General features: G+C 38.3%; 1 protein-coding gene across 2 annotated transcripts; it reads left to right on the top strand.

Annotated features, from left to right (window-relative positions):
* Nucleotides 1-1,070: 1,070 nt before the first annotated feature.
* cdv3 (carnitine deficiency-associated gene expressed in ventricle 3) lies at nucleotides 1,071-6,539 on the top strand. Of its 2 annotated transcripts, none has more exons than XM_061064130.1 (5): nucleotides 1,071-1,444; nucleotides 2,195-2,271; nucleotides 3,283-3,419; nucleotides 4,539-4,701; nucleotides 4,786-6,539. In XM_061064130.1, exons 1-5 carry the CDS (start codon nucleotides 1,259-1,261, stop codon nucleotides 4,910-4,912), a joined length of 690 nt encoding a protein of 229 aa, XP_060920113.1. In that variant the 5' UTR covers nucleotides 1,071-1,258; the 3' UTR covers nucleotides 4,913-6,539. The 2 variants fall into 2 exon arrangements, with proteins under 2 accessions (XP_060920113.1, XP_060920114.1); XM_061064131.1 differs by having other exon boundaries at nucleotides 1,079-1,444; nucleotides 2,198-2,271.
* Nucleotides 6,540-16,354: the final 9,815 nt, after the last annotated feature.

Here is a 16,354-nt window from a genome sequence, read left to right as displayed (position 1 = left end):
AACTAAGAATTCTGACTTTAAACTCTGACTATAAACTAAGAATTCTGACTTTAAACTAAGAATTCTGACTTTAAACTAAGAATTGTGAGAATAAAGTCAGAATTCTGACTTTATTCTCAGAATTCTGACTTTAAACTAAGAATTATGACTTTAAACTAAGAATTCTGACTTTAAACTAAGAATTGTGAGAATAAAGTCAGAATTCTGACTTTAAACTCAGAATTCTGATTTTATTCTCAGAATTCTGACTTTAAACTAAGAATTCTGAGAATAAAGTCAGAATTCTGACTTTAAACTAAGAATTCTGACTTTAAACTCTGACTATAAACTAAGAATTCTGAGAATAAAGTCAGAATTCTGACTTTAAACTAAGAATTCTGAGAATAAAGTCAGAATTCTGACTTTAAACTAAGAATTCGAGAATAAAGTCAGAATTCTGACTTTAAACTAAGAATTCTGAGAATAAAGTCAGAATTCTGACTTTAAACTAAGAATTCTGACTTTAAACTAAGAATTGTGAGAATAAAGTCAGAATTCTGACTTTATTCTCAGAATTCTGACTTTAAACTAAGAATTCTGACTTTAAACTAAGAATTCTGAGAATAAAGTCAGAATTCTGACTTTAAACTAAGAATTCTGACTTTAAACTAAGAATTGTGAGAATAAAGTCAGAATTCTGACTTTATTCTCAGAATTCTGACTTTAAACTCTGACTATAAACTAAGAATTCTGACTTTAAACTCTGACTATAAACTAAGAATTCTGACTTTAAACTCTGACTATAAACTAAGAATTCTGACTTTAAACTAAGAATACTGACTTTAAACTCAGAATTCTGAGAATAAAGTCAGAACTCTATTTTTTATTTTTTTTATGTGTGGCCCTAATCCTCTTCCGTATTAATGTCATTAGTTATTTAAAAATGTGTGAGTAAATATTAACCGACAACGATCTTTTTTTATTTTTTGCGTAAAGATGAGTACTTCCGGTTCAGATTGGGGGTTTTCCGGGTTACGGTGCAGATTTGTCAAATAGCCCGTGCATGGCATGGTTGACAGGGTAGCTAACGTCTCAGTCAGGTATCCAGGGTTGGACATTTTTTTTTTTTTTATTTAATCAGCCTGTAACTGAAGTCTATCCGTCAGATTGAGACGTATCTCTGTCTGTTCCTGACTCTTTGAATCGTTTGTTCTCATCCTCGGGAGGACATATTTCTCGCTCGTTCCGGCTAACAAGTTAAAAACGTTGTTCTTTGAAAATGGCGGATCTACCACCAGAGAAGAGTCTGGACGATTTCTTCGCCAAGCGGGATAAAAAGAAGAAGAAAGAGAAAGGAAAGGGCAAAGAGTCTACCGCCGGGCCCACGTCTGCGATGGTGAAAAAGACCAAGAGGGAGAAGGAAAAATCGTCGAAAAACGAGAATCAGGACGCGCAGATCGAAAAGGTAACGGATTGCTCTCCGGTAACTTTTTTTTTTTTTTTTTTTTTTTTTTTTTTTTTTTTTTTTCTTCAGCGACACCGGTGTTAAATGTGTATCCTCCCATCACAATCTGCTTCCTCTTTCAATAAAAAAAATAATCCGCAATGCTGTCAGCCTTCACAAATGTATTCGGGGGGGAAAAAAACAAGATTTTGACACGCAGGGAGAAAACGCCGGTTGCTAAGCAGCTAGCGTAGCATATGGCACACATTTTTATGGTATACCAAAATCACCATAACACCCCCTTTTTTTGGGCTTACGTGGCAACCGGTGGCTTACGTCCTGCGTCGTATTATTAGTAATTTGCAAATGATTGAGGACCAAATAGTGTCTAACATTGTGACAGCGGCCTTGTGTCTTTATGGGGAGGCTGTCATTCACGTCTTTGAATCGTGGCTGTCCAACTAGGCCGGGGCCGCCATTAGTCCCAAGTCTCTACGGGGCGGACTGCCTTTCAGCTCGAATAGACAGAAGAGTGTGTCAAAGTTTAAATATCCTCCATAGAGTCGAATAACCTGTCAATCTGTGTGGAAACGCAGACCCAAAATTATTTGTGCTTTTGAGTTAATTTAGTAAAATACCTGTCAGATTTGTTTTTTATTAAAGAGCCTCCTCAAAATTTTACATTAATATATATATATTTTTTTCATAGACTGTTTTAGGAAGTATAAAATGCATTTTTTGTGCTCTGTATTAATGTCTACTTCTGGAAAGGAGGACGAGGAATGGAAAGAGTTTGAGCAGAAAGAAGTCGACTACAGCGGGCTCCGGCTTCAAGCTTTACAGATAAGGTGAGAATGAAAATTCTGCAATTCACTTAGCAGACGCTTTTATCCAAAGCGACGTACATCAGAGAGTTAGTTCAACACAAGCGAGGATCTAGAACAATGTCAGTAAGAGCAAACGATCAGCTTTGAGTCTGATTGGACACACAGGTGCTGACAGGAAGTGACCAGAGGCAAAGCACAACATTGAGGCAGTTCTTGAGAGCTCTAATCAGTATAGAAACCATCTTATAAGTCGTCGTTATCAAACAAAGACCATCGTCATTACCATCATCATCATCAATAATATGGAGACCATCATCATTAAGTTAGTAGGTATTCATGAAAGAGCTGGGTCTTTAGCTTTTACTTAAAGGTGCAGAATGAAATGTGTATTTTGTTGTTAGGACTCATTGTCAGTATGATGGGATTTCATTAAGGGGGGGAGGCAGAGCATTTAGGCCATTATGATTAGTCTTCTATCTTCCAACTCCTGGAGAATATAATTAAAATCTGGCTTCTGAAATATACCATGGCCTTCATGGAGCTCAAAAGAACCTTTCTTGGGGTGCCGGATAACTCATGGGTTATGTTGCGTGCCCCATGTACTGAGGCCAGATGCTGTGGTCCTCATCGCAGCGGTCATGGGTTCCAATCTGACCTCGGCCCTTGGCTGCATTTCCTCCCCCGCTCACTCCTCCCAACGTTTCCTGTCTCTCTTCAGCTGTATTATCTATATATGTTATAATATAATTAAAGCAGAAATGGCCCAAAAATATAACTTGGAACAGTATGTTTCTTAAGTCCAATTATCAACCCACAATAAATTAATTAACCGTACATTACCATTTTCCATTTTGTTGATTCACTATACAAACACTCATGATACTTAAAATACAGCCCAGATAAAGATAAACTGTCATTTAAACATTAATAAATTCAACATTTCTATGTCTTCAAATATATTACAACTGTTATTTATTCTCTTCATCTGTGAAATGTAAGACAGTTTGAAGAATGTATACAATCATCTTGCAGTGACGAGAAAGAGGAAGAGGAGTACGAGAAGGAGGAGGTTGGTGAGGACGGAGAGATCATTCTGGTGAGCGGAGACAAATTTTCTGGCCCCTGGAACAAGTCTGGTGCTGCTCCAGCTCCAGCTGCTGCACCTGTGGGTGAGTAAACCAACGGGGACACTTATTTGTTCTTTACAGACGGGCATTGCGAACTGGCTTTGGCTATGAATGCTGTGGGGCGTCGGTGGACATGCAACATCCTTGTCCTTGTATACAACTAAACATTCAACACAATTTATTTTGGTTTTGTCAAATAAAACGGGCAAATCTTCTTTGTAAGAAGACGAGATGAATAAAACCATATTATAGTCCATATTTATTAAGCTCTCTTTTTTTAAATGGTGCTGTTGCCTCACAGTCCCCGTCTGACAGGAGCCTCTCTGTGTGGAGTTTGCATGTTCTCCCTGTGCATGTGTGGTTTCTCTCTGGGTACTCCGGCTTCCTCCCACAGTCCAAAGACATGCTCGTTAGGTTAAGTGGTGACCATAAAAATTGCCCGTAGGTGTGAATGTTTTGCAGCCCTGGACTGGCGAACAGTCCAGGGTGTAACCCCGCCTCTCGCCCAATGACAGCTGGGATCAGCTCCAGCCACCCGGGACCCCTAACGGGAGAAGCTATAAAGATAATGGATAGATGAATTAAAACAGGGCTGCACATCATATCGGAAAAAAGACTGACATTGCGAAAAAAGTGCTTTCTGAGATTTAAATTGTGTTATTTGAAAAAAGGAAATTATATCATATACATGCAGTGTGTGTTTTTTCTTTTTGTAAGTGCATCAATTAAAGTTTTCATCATGCGATACTACTTTTTATTATTTGAGTCACTAATTAAATTTCTGTATTTAAGTCAGAAAAACCGTCATACCTTTAACACACTGGGTCCAGCTGTCTGACAGCGGCTCTGACACCCACCGAAAAATACAAAACATGAGAGAACAGGAGGATCAGCATGTTTTTTAAACGTTATGACTATACTTGAGGGTTACTTAAATGTCCATAGAACTACATTGCATGCGCACATCCCAACTACTATGGTCAAATTCATAATTTAGCCCTGCATTGAATGGTTGTTTTCCCATTGTGCTCCTGGTTTTGCAAATAAATAAATATTACTCTCTGTGTCTTGAAGCAGTTCTCCTACTTGTATAATTTATTTGATAAAACTGTGAATTATTTTCAGATTTTCTCCTAACTGTTATCATTTCTGTACTAACAGAGGAAGAAGAGGTGCCTGAGTCGAAGCCCTCTGGAGTATATCGCCCTCCAGGAGCTCGGCTGACCACCACCAAACGCACGCACACCCAGGGGCCTCCTGAGATCTACAGTGACGCACAGTTCCCCTCTCTACTTGCCACAGCCAAGCATGTGGAGACACGCAAGTAAGCAGTGAGAGTAATTTGTAGACCGAGGCACATTTAGGAGGTTTGATGTCTTGACTGAAGCGATATATGTCTTTGCTTCAGGGACAGAGAAATGGAGAAGACCTTTGAGGTGGTGAAACACAGGACCCGTGGCAGAGAGGAGACCGGTGGTGCTTCTATGCAGCAGTTGCAGCTCGACAACCAGTATGCCATCCTCGGGGATAAGTAGAGCCGCTCCCCTCCGTCCCCCGGCCCCTTCAGCACGCTCCAGCCCAGCCCCATGAAGGAAGCTGAATCCAGCTGTGTTGACTGCAGTCCTGCCACCATCACCACTCTGGTTACTCACTCACACACACACACACACACACACAGCCACTATTCCATTAACACATACAGTGACACACACACAAACATCCCCTTTAATAAATCGGTGACACTCTACATGCATTTGGTCGGCAAAACGGAAGGACTGCATCTGAAGGGGCTGTCGAAAGAGGGGATAATTGAAAAGGAATTAGTTACAAACACCCAAACGTACAACACTGCAGCAGCAACAGAAGGCGACGTAGTTGTCCTTTGTGGATTGTACTCAGAGCAGCAGTTGCGTGGCGCAACTTTTCTCCGGACTTCAACTTGCTTTGATTAAGCCACAGAGGATCGAAGATAACTTTAGGCAAGATGATTTTACAAACTTCTGTGAAAATATCTATTTTTTGCAAGATCATTATAACCCAATCGCACGTGGTATCTTGGGGTGGTTTGAGTTGCGGTTGGGGCTTGTGGGAGTGGGGTTGCTACCTCAGCGGTATAGCTGGTGGTGATGATGTGGACTAAGCTTTTTTTTTTTTTAATGTGGGTGGTGGTGGTAGAAGGGGCAAACACAGACCCTTCTCTCCTCACACACACACACACACAAACACACACACACACACATACACATAGAAGCTGGCCACCCGGCTCTTTGATTTAGAAACTTGAAGCTTTGTTCCTTCCCCTTCATGTTGATGACACTCTGCGAAGATCCAAGGACAAGAAGTGACAGGTCGTGGTCCTCATTTAGAATTTCTATATAAAGTGGCCTTACTGATAGAAGGAGACTGCTTTGTCATCTGAAGAGAACTTTGCTCACAGGACGCCGCGTGACTCTGGATCTTACCGCTTTGTGACAAAAACCTGTATACAAACAAAAAATCCTTTTGATCCAGGAATGTAGTGCTGTTGTAGTTTGCCTGATGATTACAACTACTAACTTTTTTCATATCCACTGTTTGATTTAACTGCCCTTATATTTGTTTGATCTTATCCCATAAAGGAGAAATTAAAGCTTGTTTCTAATCAGAAAACCTTCTTTAGGTAACATTGGTGTCAATGTGGTTTGACACCTATGATCACAGATGTTACATTATTGAAAAAGGAAAAGAAACCACTTTGGAATCATATTAGGTGAGGTTGTTTTGGCCACATAAAGTTCACTCCCCAGTTTTAACTTTTTTATCTATTCTTTGCCTCAACAGTAAACGTGCTGTCAGCCCTGTGTATAGCAGGTAGCTCGTGCAGAACTTCATCTCCAGAGAGTCGCAGCGATTACTCGTCTGTTGAAAACAAACCGTCACCAAAACCAACAGAGTACTTAAAAAAATAAGTGGGCTGCACAGTTAGATTCAAATGGGTTTTTACTACAAGCATAGTTGTGACAAGAGAGATGAAGATGAACTGGATTTATGTTCTGTGTCTGTCCTTTCCATCAAAGATGTCGGAGAGGGTCGATCCCCGCTGGCACACTTGTGGAAGTAGATAATATTTGTAATGAAAAGAGAAGAGCCTAACACAAAAAAAAATAAAGTGATCCTTGTGAATGAAGTGTTGTCTGAATCTGTAGATGTGGAAAATTGATATCTGAGATTTCAACTTCTGTTTACCTGCGCTCCCTCACATAATCACTCTCGTAATCCCAGACGTGTCTCATGTTGTCGAGGTAGGTGTTGACTTTGACAAATTGTTGATACATTTGCAATTGCTGCTCTTATTTCTTGGAAAAAGTATGCTTTTCAAATGACCTCCTACTAAGCAAATTAACAAATAAAAAAGTTTTCTCAAACGACAGACTTGAAATGTTTATTTGAATGAGGCAGTAACACCAGCAGAAACATTAAAAGGTTATCTCTGTCGACATCTGTTGAGCCGTTTGCTGTCCGTCCTCTATCTTTGGTCTCCCTGAACGAGGAAGAGTGATTTAGTATATCGCTTAAAATCTGAATCAAATATTTTGAACTGTTAATCATTTTATTTTTTCATTTCATTTATTGCTTTCATTTATAAAAAAATATATAAATATTTTCCAAGTTATTTTCATCAGGGTTAATACTGTTTCACAAAGTATCGTAAGCAGTTGTAGCTTTAAATAACTTACCGCTATCACGTCTCCATCAGTTGGGTCAGGTCCAAAACCATCGTCATTTTTAAAAGGATTCCAAATATCTGGGATCTGGAGGAAAAGTTGAAATCATCTCTGTAAACCGGTTATACTGTCTCACAAATTCTAAGTAAATATTTTATTATCCATCGATTTTAGCTCATCTGCACTAAATCCTCCAGCCACCAGATGGCACAGCGTTGTTTAGAGTGCGTTCCAGTGTCCGGCAACTTAACAGAAATTGATATAAATTGACCATACAATGTGTATTAAAGAAAGTACAGAGGCTATGACTACTTCTAAACACTAAAAAGTACATATTTTGGAGCTGAAGTTTGAGGGTCAACATCAAAGCAAGATGCCATTTACTCTGGAGCTGATATTGGTTCTAGCAAGCCAGCAACTGCTCCAGTTAGCCTACATTTAACTGGTCCTTTAAGTTGTTTTCTCTTCCTCATATTGTACAGTAGGCACTTATTTAGGCAAACATGTCATTAAAAACAGACATAACCATTTTAGAAGTACAGTACAACCACCTTTAGTCTTTACTTAACTGTTTAATGGTGAAAACAGACGTCTAGTCTAACGGCAAACTTCCTGCAATTTCTCACAAGCAAAATTCATTCAGAAAACAACGTGCTGGATTCAATCATGCTACTTGGATATCCTGGTTCTTTACTCAGTGATGTAACAACCATTATACAGTATGAGCCTAAACTTCCACCAATCATTTTCTCCTGCTGCTGCTGCTTGTTTCACATACCCAGTCTTCTTTCTGCTGTGCAACCGGGGCTGTGTCTCCTTTAAGCACCTGAAACAGAAACATTTCACTTTAGGCCACAGAATACAGCCATTAAAACAATGATTATTTTATTTTATTTCTATCACAAGTCGTTTACGTTTCAGGAAATGTTTGAAAGTCTAACAGTCATACTTCACTGTCTTACCGAGGCAGCGAGGATGAATCCCACCAGACAGAGTACTGTGAGCCCTCTCATCTTCAACATGAATAACCTCCAATCTACTAATATACGTGTTATAAAGTGTCGGGAGGTGGAGTCTGTTACTCCCCTTTACCGTAAAAAGTCTGCTGTTCTAGTTTAATATCAAAGTCCGACATGATAGGTTTGTTTGCATTTACCAAAGTCTGTCAACACACAAAGTCTACTTACTAACTGATCCCCATTCTCAACTGATACCACACTGGTAAAAAAAAAGACATTACTCGTTAAATAATTAAACTGTTTCCCCCGTACACAAAACCAAAAGTTTAAGTGTAACTAAAACCTATTTCTAATCCAAAACTCAACTTAACTTTATTTATATAGCACTTTACACACAACACAGTTGATCCAAAGTGCTGAACATCGCATATAGAAAAAAACAAAGAATTAGAAAGTAACAGACAAGAACAACAACAATAAAAATAAAAGAACAGGTAACAATTATGTACAGCACAAAAACTACAGAGCTATGGATCCTTGAGTGTGGTGGGTTATTGAAAATTTAAGGCAAATGAGTAGAAATAAGATTTGAGGTGAGTCTAAAACCATAGACTATAAATATTAATGGACGATCCCTGAGTGACGTCGGCCATCTGTTCCTTCAGGAGGCTCTGGAGGATCAGCGGCAGCAGCCGCCATGTTGGAAATCCTGTCCCTGTCTAACTATCAGTCACCCTAACGACAGGCTGAAGGCTGGAGCTGAGGCGGGATTTAAGCCTCTTGACAAACCGTTACATCGCGCCCACCGTTCAATCATGTCAGCTACACGCCTAACTATGGATAACACATTGTTTTCAAAATCAAAATGTAGCCTGTTTTTAAAAAATTCAAACCCTGAACAAGGGGGACAATAACTAATCAGACATATTTTGTTTTTTTGTACCAGGCTGTAAACATTTTAATTTATGCTGTAAAATTGGCTTCTTTGCCTGTTCTGTGTATGTGACTTTAGTTGCCATGCTGAAACCACAATTGCAACAATATAAATGACGGATCAACAGCAATCAAAGCAGTAGGAAGATTCAACCCTTATCCTGATTGTTGCACATTTCTAGGCGGCTGATACCGTTATTGATATTAGGAAGAGAAAAAATCTGATACCGATATATTTGCCAATTTCTTTCTTAGATCTACTGTATGTTCGATCTGTAGAGATAGATAGATATAGAAATACACGTGTTTAGCGTTGATCCCTCAAATGCAGTTATCCAACAGTTGTGGAAAAGATATACAGTATTACAAAGAAAAGATTAAATGTAACTGTTGTAATGTAATGTTTACTGTCAGTCAACTTAAATGTAACTGCCTATGAAGGTATGGAAGCGATTAGTGATCAAAATTCAAATGATAAAGCTAATTTGAAAATTCAAATGCATTAACAGAAATGCTTTTTCATTTTCAGAATATGAGTGTATTATTTGACTCAAAAATAAAATGATGATTCATTTATCTAATTTGAATTTTAGTTTTCAACTTCAAAAATGCACATTCTTTGACTAAATTAAAATGAAGAAGAAAATGACATTTGCTTTTTCATTTTCAAAAATTGCCCCGCTAAATCTGTATCATAATTCAAATGAAAAAGCTCATTTTAAAATGAAAACACAGGAACAGAAACATACACACTTAATTTTCAGATTATAGGTGCATTATTTGACCTATATTTAAAATGAATATTCAGTCATCCAGTTTGCATTATACTTTTACTCTCTATGTATACATATTGTATGACATCATTCAAATGAAAACTAAAAGGTCTTTGGCTTTTCGTTTTCAAACTTGCCGTGCTAAAAAGTGATCATAATTCAAACCACCTCGAAAATGAAATGGCAAAGTGGACGACGCAGGAAAGTGAAGTGATAATGCTTCTTGAAATCCTTAAAGGAAGAATATGCAATTTTAATATATCCAATATTTAAATGTAATATATTTAAATAAATATTTATATATTTAAAATATTAAATTAAGCAGTGAGTACAGTATGCTATTCTTCTTTTCTCTAGTCCCTCAATTAAACAACTTTTATACGCGAGGGGATGAGCTGGCCGGCCGTCCGGGCGATGTAAACAAAGTGAAGCTACGGCTTGGAAAACTCGGAAAACATCACAGACAGTGGGACTCGGGTGTTACACTCGTTGTAGACAGTCATGACTCACAGAGTTATTTTCAGAGGATATATTTGATTTCTATTACATTTAAGTGTGAAAAATCGCATATTAAGCCTTTAAATCACACTCTGCTGGTGACAGCTAGAAAGAGAACTGCTAGTGTAATATAATGAAACTCAAATGAAATGCTATTTGACTGGTGAAAAAATCTTGTAATATCGGCACATATCTGTAATAAAATTATCTGATACCAATAGTCACTTGATATGAAAATATCGGACGATATTGTCGGCTGATCGATTCATCAGTCGGGCTCTACGTGTTTCATTAGGAATTAGGTTGTGTCTATCCTTTGCTGTACATTGTCTTTAATCATTTGTCTCTCATAATACTAAGTTCATAGTATTTGTAGATCATTTCCAGTGTCTCCAACAACACGTGTTTACGTCACAAACTTTGTGATTGAGAATCGAGATTAGCTTCATCTCAGATTAGATGGCATTTGACATGCAACATCAAACCAGAGATGTAATAATAAATCATGATGATGATATTGATGTGATTGATTGTCCTTTTATTTCTAAACATGTTCTTACCTTGGACTGCTCTGGATCAGCAGGTGGTGGTGGGAACCCGCGAGTGTTCGTTATTGGTTTCCGCCTCCCTGCCCACTGAAGAATAAAAACAAGAAGTTACCCTGTAAGACGTTGTGAGCATGATATATTCATAGTTCTTTCAAAAAATGCTCAGTCTCATATGAGGCTTTTATTCCTCACCACTTCTCAGAGAACTGACATATAAATTGACTGTAAAGGTAAATGTGCCTACCGGGTCAACTTCATCTTTTTCTTTGCTTTTCTCTGGAGTCTGAAATAACAGGCACAACAGGTTAATAAGGAAATATAAACTTTATAATCCTCCTTCTCAACCAGTTTAAATCATTCGCAGTGCTCCCCAAAATATGTCTGTGAAGTTTCTTGTTTTAAATTCATTCTGATCCTGTATTTGATCATGCCTATAAACCCCTCTATTTCAGCCCTGCTCAGAACAGGCTGTTTCTGTGTCTGTAGCTTTAAATGTAAATGAGCTGTGTCTGACCACGCCCCCTCTCTGGAAGGGCTTCGGGTGCCTTGGTCTTTCTTGCACCATGCCCTGTTTTAGGGTGAGAAGGCAGACTCAGAGGGCAGAACAAACACCTAGCTGTGGGAGTGTCACCCACCAGGGGGAGGGGTTACTGCCCTTTGTGATGTCATGAAGGGACAATCTCCAAACGGCCTGTTTATGCACCAGTTTTCTGAAAATTGGAGCAGGCAAAAGACAGAGATGAAGGAATGTTCTTATAATTGGGGGATTTGTAGACAGACTATGGACATGTGTTAGTGTTAGAAAAACATGCTGAAGTGTATTTTGCATAATATGTGACCTTTAATATTTATATTTCATGGTATTTAAATGACAACACTCAATCAAGTGACTTTGGTCTTCCAATAACATTTAACTTTTCCATTCAAAAAATCATGTAGTATAATTTACAACCAAAGCCTTCATATCATTTTCCTTTATTACCTGTAACATTTATAACAAATGAAAGAATTTAACTGGACTGTAGGTCTTACACACTAGGTTCACACTTTATTATACATGATCTGTGATATAAAATATATCTAAAATATGTGATCTGTCTATAGGACATGTTTGTCTTTCACTGTCTTACAAACAAAATAGTTTGTTTCCTGATTTTTGTTGTTGTTGTTGCTGTTACCAAAATAAGTAATTCTACAATAATAAATTTTTAGCAAATGAAGAGCTAATGAATGCTCGCCTTGGGTTAAACGGGAACTTTGTAGGTGTACACTCACACACATACACACACCTAACCAGACAAACCAGAAACATCACTTTTTCAGTTTCTTGACACTTTCAAATCCTGTGCCAAACACAGTGCCAAACCGGAAGATCTCATAGAAGACACTCAAACTGAGTTTTTTTCTGAAGAAATCAAGAGTTCTGAAGCAGGCATTATTAGCCTACCTAAAAAACACTCAACACGGGGAAAAGCTAAATCCCTCACCTGTGTGGAGTTGGTTGTTGAGTTGGTGAATCCAGTTGTTCCGTTAGCAGAGCTGGTTGTTTCGTTTCCAAACCCGGCATTATTGCTCAGTGGTGTCTTAAACCTGTTTGGCAACTGAAAACAGATTTTGGATGATTGAACTTTAGTCAAAATAAATAAAAAGGCTCAGTAGCCATATCGAAATTTGCGTGTAGAATAATAAATGGTAAACAGACTTGAGCTTGGTTCGCACTTTTCAAGTCTTCTGACTCCTCAAAACACTTCACACCTCAACATTTACACACTGATGACAGAGGTTGCAATGTTAGAGTCCATCATTATTAACTTCTCCTTACACATATTTAAACACCACCAACGAAGCAATGGGACTTAAGTCAAATCAAATCAAATCAACTTTATTTATATAGCACTTTAAACACAACATTGATTGATCCAGAGTGCTGAACATTGCAGAAACAAAGCATTAAAAAGTAACAGACAAGAATAACAACAATAACAACTTTAAGTGTCTCGCCCAAGGAAACATCAGACATGTGGCTGCAGGAGCTGGGGATCAAACCCCTCCATAGATATCATTTAATAATATCAATGCATGCGTGTTGGATCACTAACAATGTTGCTAGCCTCCTAGCTAACATTCACATCCACAGCTTCAGAATCAGAATCAGAATCAGAATCAGATTTATTGGCCAGGTATGCTTACACACACAAGGAATTTAACTTCGGTGAACTGTGCTCTCATATGTACAGGTACAACATGAAATATCAACAATAAACATAAAAACATAAAAAAGACTAATATTTACATGACTAAATATGAAACAGTGCAGTGGTTAATAGTGCAAAAGATGCTGAAGTAACATAAGAAAAATGCAGTTATGTGGCAGATGGGTCAATTAACATGTCAATTCCAGTATTTACATCAATAAGCGTGCGTAGATTGAGATTGGCTTTGATCTTCATTTGGAGCTGACTGAAGTAAGTTTGTTGGGGTCAAATACCTTAGCCTTTTCTGCCATACTTACATTTGTGCAGTGATTTGGGACGTTCTTACACTGTCGGAAAAAACGTGTATTTCAGAATACAGAAATTGTGAGTATTTAGATTTTTAAAAAATGGTATTATCATGTGTTGTCGTTTAAATAGGATAGACTATGTTCTTGCTAGCCTTCAGGGGCCCCTCTTGAGTTGGGCCCTAGAAAGCTCTCGCCTTATGGGCAGCCCTGCTATATTGAAATTAACTTCTCTCGATTCACTGTGATGAATCTCAGAGTGGTTTGTCTATACGACATGTTTGTCTTACATACAAAATAAATGTAATCCCTGGTTTGGCTCCTGATTTTTGTTGTTTTTACCAAAATAAGTTATCCTACAAAAATACATTCTTAGCACAGTAAATGAGTTGCTAATAAACAGCTTGGCTCTGATCTTCATTTGGAGCTGACTGATGAAAGTTTGTTGGGTTCAAATACCTTAATCTTCTCTTCTTCATTGCAAAGCTTTGGTCCGCCCTCACACTGTCGGAAAAACGTGTATTTCAGCGTTAATAAGAAATTGTGAGTATTTAGATTTCTTTTTTAAACGGTATTATCATGTGTTGTCGTTTAAATAGGATAGACTATGTTCTTGCTAGCCTTCATGGGCCCCTCTTGAGTTGGGCCCTAGAAAGCTCTCCCCTTGTTCCCCCCTTATGGGCAACCCTGCTATATTGAAATAAACTTCTCTCAATTCTCTGTCATGGACTGCAGCATGCAGCATGACCAAACACATGCAGCCTTATGTTGAAAGAAGCCATACTTTCATACTAATCTGTAAAAAAACAAGTGACCATTTCCATTTTTTTACTTAAAAATACTAAAGGAACAGTGGGTAGAAAGGGGCATCCTCATATTAGAAAATATATATAGTGCTGGTACACTTAAATCATTCAATGACCTAAAACAACAATATGATTTACCCCAAACCCAATTCTGGAGATATCTTCAACTACGCCATTTGTTGCAGAATCTCTTTGGGTCAAGTATGCAATCTCCAAAGTCAGCAGATAAGTTAAATAAAATTATACAGGTATTGGGGGAAGGTCATGAAGCCGCTAAATATTATAGGATGCTCATGGAATATGGAGGAGGTAGCATTGTCACAGCCCTTCGAGTTTCCTGGGAAATAGATTTGGGGGTATCATATGATGAGCAGGAGTGGGTCAAGATTGTTGGTAAGTTTCGAACAATGTCAAGGGATCTGAGGGTGAGGCTTATTCAATTTAAAATTCTGCACCGATTTTATTGGACCCCAAGTAGGCTCTTCAGACTTGGCTTAAAGGATTCGACTACTTGCTGGAAGTGTGGTGTAGGTGAAGGTACACTGGTACATGTACTTTGGTCATGCCCCATGATTCATCAGTATTGGAGGAAGATTCATTCTTACATTATCAATGTTGTAAAAAGAGAATTTGTGCTGTGTCCTAAGCTCTACATTTTAGGATATTGTACGGCGTTATCTGCTTTTTCAAAACCACTGATCCAATGGATACAAACTGCTATCATGACTGGACGACAGATTATCCTCAGGAATTGGAAGACATCGGGAGAACCTCCTTTTCCGAACTGGTTGACTGAACTGGGCACAGTAGCTGCGTACGAAAGAATGTCATATAGGATGCAGGACAGAACAGAAAAATATCTTCTGAAGTGGAGCATCTTGTTGTGATTAACAGGCCAGAGTGAAGATCAAGTGTGAAAATTAGCATTGGTTTTGTATTTTTTTTTTTTTAATGTTCGTTTATGTGCTAAGCCACTGTAGAAGAAAGGACCCGCTGACCCCTCTGTGTTACAGTTTTGTGTGTGGGTGGGGGTGGGGTAGAGGGTATTTGTAACAAACAGATGTATACCATATGTTATCGCTGATTTGTTGTTGTTGTTTCTAAAATAAAAATTGAAAGTCATCAGCTGTTTTTGAGCTGTTTGTTTTTGAAGTGACATTCATTTTAAAAAGGTCCTGTGATGCCATTTGACGGCTGAAACTGAATCCTGAAAAGACCTGATCTAAAATGGTCAGTGAGGACATTGACTCTGGATTTCAAACACAACAGCCCCACAATCAATAAATTAACCCATTTAAAAGAAAACGAAAAAAGTACATGCTGTCAGCCTGTATTGTTAAGACAACTAAAGTTATGGTCTTAGTAGTTAATGTTTTATTGTTTTTAACATCATATTAGATGCGTAAATATGTGGAAAATCACAAATCTTACCCATCCTGCCAATGCTGCAAAAGGTAATCCCACAAAACAAAGTAGTATGAGCCCCCTCATCTTCAACATGGACATGCCTCCAATTTGCACGAACACCAGCTTTATAGAGTTAACCAGAGTTTAAACAGACAGTGTCATGCTTTTGCAAACAAACACGAGTGCATGCTACGTGTTCCTCCTCTGAATGGTTGGACTTCAAGGACTAACCCATTTTGCTGAGTGACACCAGATGTAAATGTAACTTCTGTGTTCAGAAAAAAACCCTCAACAAGACATATAATCGCTAGCCTGCTATACATGGAAGTTATATTAATTACAAAGTTTGTATATTTTAAGAACATTTTAATAGTAGGCTGCTTTTTCTTCGATTTTGATTTATTTTCAGGTTTTCCTTTTTAAAGCATACTGTTTTAACACAAATAAAAGCTATAAGGCATCTGTTAAAAACAGGGCAATGCCCCAAAACTGTGCCTGCTTGAGGCTGGCTGCAGGAAAACCGGAAGTCCCATAAGCCCACAGCCAAAAAAAAAAGCCTGTTTTTACAATAGAAATTAACATGTTTACAGCCTGGTTAAAAAAACGAAATAGATCTGATTAGTTAATGGCCTCATGGGCACACACTGTATGGGGGGTGCTTTTTTTTTTAAATAACTCATCTGATTTTATTTCAATAAGTAAAACGGTTATGCCCATATAAGGGTTGTGGCAGATTTGATTGACAGCTCTGCGCGCTGCGTCTGTCTGTCAGGTCAGGAGTGCGCGTGCGCGTGGGCGTGGGCGTTGCCATGACGCCGTAGGAAACCACAGACGGTGAACACAGAATAA

Source organism: Labrus mixtus, chromosome 19, assembly GCF_963584025.1.
Source record: "Labrus mixtus chromosome 19, fLabMix1.1, whole genome shotgun sequence".
Lineage (NCBI taxonomy): Eukaryota > Metazoa > Chordata > Actinopteri > Labriformes > Labridae > Labrus > Labrus mixtus.
Note: the sequence above shows the minus strand (reverse complement) of the source record. Positions and strands in the feature narration are given on the sequence as shown.